The sequence below is a fragment of the Geospiza fortis genome, unplaced genomic scaffold (assembly GCF_000277835.1).
Source record: "Geospiza fortis unplaced genomic scaffold, GeoFor_1.0 scaffold37, whole genome shotgun sequence".
Classification (NCBI taxonomy): domain Eukaryota; kingdom Metazoa; phylum Chordata; class Aves; order Passeriformes; family Thraupidae; genus Geospiza; species Geospiza fortis.
The window spans coordinates 1,548,016-1,549,415 of NW_005054449.1; the positions used below are offsets into that span (position 1 = coordinate 1,548,016).

The 1,400-nt window shown below is 60.9% G+C and overlaps 1 protein-coding gene across 1 annotated transcript in view; it reads left to right on the forward strand.

Annotated features, from left to right (window-relative positions):
• Positions 1 to 1,400, forward strand: part of ARHGEF16 (Rho guanine nucleotide exchange factor 16) — a 12,518-nt gene that overhangs the window by 194 nt on the left and 10,924 nt on the right. Inside the window, 2 exon segments of the mRNA XM_005427670.3 lie at positions 1 to 294; positions 1,246 to 1,297. The exon segment at positions 1 to 294 is cut by the window's left edge and continues 194 nt beyond it. Coding sequence (XP_005427727.2) covers positions 1 to 294; positions 1,246 to 1,297 — 346 coding nt within the window.

The following is a 1,400-nucleotide window of genomic DNA, read 5'->3' on the forward strand; positions in this document are numbered from 1 at the left end:
TTGGCTGTCTCCTCCAAGCCCAAGAACAGCCCCTCCCGGCCCCAGAGCTTCGGGGCCAGCCGGGAGCCCCTGAGCCCCGACCCGAAGCGGGCGGCCGTCCCCATGCTGGCCCTGGACGGCGAGGATGAGGATGATGGCGGAGGGGCCCTCAAGCGCAACCTGAGGAACATGTCCTACCGCGCGGCCATGAAGGGGCTGGGGGCTGACATGGAGCCAGCCAAGGCCCCACCATCACTGAAACCCGTGTCTGAGGATGGCAGCACCCTGCCCGACCGCAGCCCCGGCAGGAGCAAGGTGGGTTTAACCCCTGCTGTCACCAGGGGCCAGCTCCCAGAGGTAGGGGCAGCAGCCTGGGGGCTCTGAGAGCTCTGAGGGGATAATTCCTCATCATTAGTGCTTGCTCTGGGCTGTTCTGGGCTGGCTGGGGCACTCAGGGTCTGCCTAGGGCTGTTGGTGCAGGTGGTGCTGCTGTGGTTGGGCTTCACCCACCACTGAGGGAAGGCAGGTGCTCCTTGCTGGGCTTTCCCTGTGGACTTTGGGGAGAGTAATCTTCATCCAGGGAGTGTAATCTTCACTCCAGGGAGTGTAATCTTCATCCAGGAAGTGTAATCTTCACTCCAGGGAGTGTAATCTTCATCCAGGGAGTGGCAGCAGCTGCTGGGGGCTGGGTGATGCTGCAGGGGGTGATGCAGGAGTGGGTAGGGATGGGGTCCTGCTTTCCTGCTGGTGACAGAGGAGCTGCAGGGCCCTCAGCTGCAGTCAGTTCTGAGCCTGGCGTGGTGCCTGGTGCCTTGGGAAGCTCCGTGTCACCAGCAGATGCTGGAGGTCCCTGGGAGGCCGGGAATAGCTGACATGGTTTTCATGGGGAGTGGAGCTGGACTCTTGGCAGGCGGCTGTGGGGTGTTTGAAGGGTGGGGCTGGCCAGGAGAGCGGCTCCAGTCGTACACAAACACGGGTGAAGCACGTCTGGGGAAAGGGAGACTCCAGAGCAGGCAAAGTCCAGGTGTGAGAGAGATTTGACAGCAGCAGTGCAAGTACAGAATGGTTCTGAGCGTGACCCTGGTTATATGGGAGGTGAAAGCTGAGTCACCTGGGTAAGGCAAACAGAGCCCACACAAAAGGCAGGCTGAAAGAACAGTTCGGTGTGGGCCAGCTGGCACAGGTAACTCCTCCTTTTCCTGAAGGAGTTTTGCCAGGCCCTCAGAAGTGTGGTAACCACAGCAGGCTCTCCTCTTGCCCTTGCAGAGAACCCTCGGGCGGAAGCGGGTGCAGAAGCGTGGTGGCTCCTTCAAGGACCGTGAGTGCTCCTGTCCCCTGTTCCTCAACCAAGCAAATCCCTGCAAGGCTTTCTCCACTTTTGCCACTTTCCCCATGGGCAGTGCTGCTCCCTGCCCGTGGCT